This window comes from Octopus bimaculoides, chromosome 9, assembly GCF_001194135.2.
Source record: "Octopus bimaculoides isolate UCB-OBI-ISO-001 chromosome 9, ASM119413v2, whole genome shotgun sequence".
In the NCBI taxonomy this organism is placed as follows: Eukaryota; Metazoa; Mollusca; class Cephalopoda; order Octopoda; family Octopodidae; genus Octopus; species Octopus bimaculoides.
The window spans coordinates 67,281,388-67,283,436 of NC_068989.1; the positions used below are offsets into that span (position 1 = coordinate 67,281,388).

Below are 2,049 nucleotides of genomic sequence, written 5' to 3' on the forward strand. Positions count from 1 at the left end.
TCACTAATATGTACAGTAATAGAAAACAGTGGTATAGATCAAAAGAATCCGAATTAGAGTGTTTGGTCAAACTAGACTAATTTTTAAAAAAATTTTTGTCACCGGGTCAAACGCTTTAGTTTGATCAGCATATATTATCAAAACTTCAAATTATTATAATTATTTTACCAAAAAAACATTAGCTGCACGGAAGCTTTATTAAAATACAAGCACAATTAGAAACGTCAACAGAGAAGGTACTTGTAAATATCTGACACATTCGTGCTTTTATGAGTCTACATTCATATTGGGTTTCTTAGTTCCCTAGAAAGTGGGGCTTTGTTATTTTTGTGAAAATTGAAGTGTGTTTTAGTTTTTTTTTTTTTTTTTTTCAATTAAAGCTTTTTCAACTGATTTTAAAGGAGAAAACACCCAGTAATCTGTGACGACAATTTAAAGTGAAAAGTGGAGCCACAGCGAAATTAAAACACAGAACAGTGAAACAGTAAAGTATTGAATTTAGTGGTGTTTCGTTAAGGTATTCACCATAAAGATCGAAGCTTAAACACGTAGGACCATATTAAAAGACCAATTTAACTTTTGTACTGCAAAAGCGAGGAAGCGAAGTTAAAAGACCAATTTAAATTTAGATCTGTAAAAGCGAGGAAACCCAATATTTTGATGTTCATCGTCGTAATGATACATAAGGATCGAAATAATTTTTAAATGTAAATTATGATTGACATGCAAGCTATGTCCTTGATCACGTTCAAAGTCACTATTAACACACTCCGGCAAGGAGATTCCTAAATAAAATATTTATAAATAACAATGTGTATATAGTCATGAACTAACATCATACATGTTTGCGATATTTGTAAAAAATACACCACCAGTTAACTTACTCCGAGGAACCAATTCCGAATTGTAGCTATGATAGGTGTCACCGTCCTCCGCTGAGCCATGATTGAATAAAAACAAAAACAACACACACTGATTGTAGGTTCGCAGTAAATTTTGTTAAGGTGAAATAGATAACGACAAACATATGTAAATGAAACGTAACTAGTTAAATAAAATTTTGAAACAATTTAGAAATCTAACTTAAAGCGATAATTTATTTAGTTTCTGAAATTTAAAATATTAATAAAAATATTCACCTCCGTTATATTTAGTTACGATCCCATAATTCTTTCCGCCTGTGCTAATCGCCATAACACATCATGGATAAGTCCGCTCAGCCAAAACTTGCTAGAGTAAGTACATTTTCCCTTTTAATTTGTCCATTTTTTAAACGAATGATATGTGATAAATATTTGATATGGTATATCCTGAATTGCGTTGGACTTAAAACGGTTTCTTTTTGCTTCAAAATCATTATCTACGAAGCCTCATCTTGTCCAACATGAATAAGGTTAATCTGTAACTGACTGAACCACGTGGATTCTATTACTTATGATATATTTCTTCGTTTTATCTAATTGCCCATTTTATACTGGTTTCAATCATTGAATTCGGCTATGCTTAGCCACCACCTTATCAACGGTGGAATTAAACAAACGAGTAGCCAAATATTACCATTTTTTTCCCATTCCAGTAAACTGACATGCCTCAACACATTCCTAAACCAGTGTATACAAACACAGGCATACACCAATTCTACTAGGAAGCCTTTACGTCAGTGGCTTTATAATTATATATTAAGAATTGCTAATTGTGGAAGTACCAATGTCTCAGAAGGGTTGAGAACCATTGCTCTACAGAGTCGCTTGTCTTGCTAAAATTTAACAAGTCAAATTTCCCCTTTCAGCCTCACTAATGTAGTCTTCAGAAAATGACATTCCCTAATCTCCTGGAAACGAAATTCCACTCAAAATAGTTGGGTAAGAACGGGGCTAATGCAGTTTCGCACCTCTTCTTGAAAAATGCTTTTTGGCGGAAGTGAAGATCATGGACCCCCCCCCCCCATCCTTTGGGATTAATTTTTGCATGAACACTATCGAATGCAGAGATTCCGATTGTGCAAAAAATCTGCATTTCAAAATTTAAATACCCCACACACACACACAC

General features: G+C 33.6%; 1 protein-coding gene across 1 annotated transcript in view; it reads right to left on the reverse strand.

Moving 5' to 3' along the window:
* The window catches only part of LOC106883047 (NADH dehydrogenase [ubiquinone] 1 alpha subcomplex subunit 7), a 7,686-nt gene extending 6,701 nt beyond the window's left edge, over positions 1-985 (reverse strand). The window contains exon 1 of the mRNA XM_014933920.2: positions 885-985. Within this exon, the coding sequence (XP_014789406.1) occupies positions 885-944 (60 nt within the window). The 5' untranslated portion in view covers positions 945-985. The remainder of the gene's footprint in view (positions 1-884) is intronic.
* Positions 986-2,049: the final 1,064 nt, after the last annotated feature.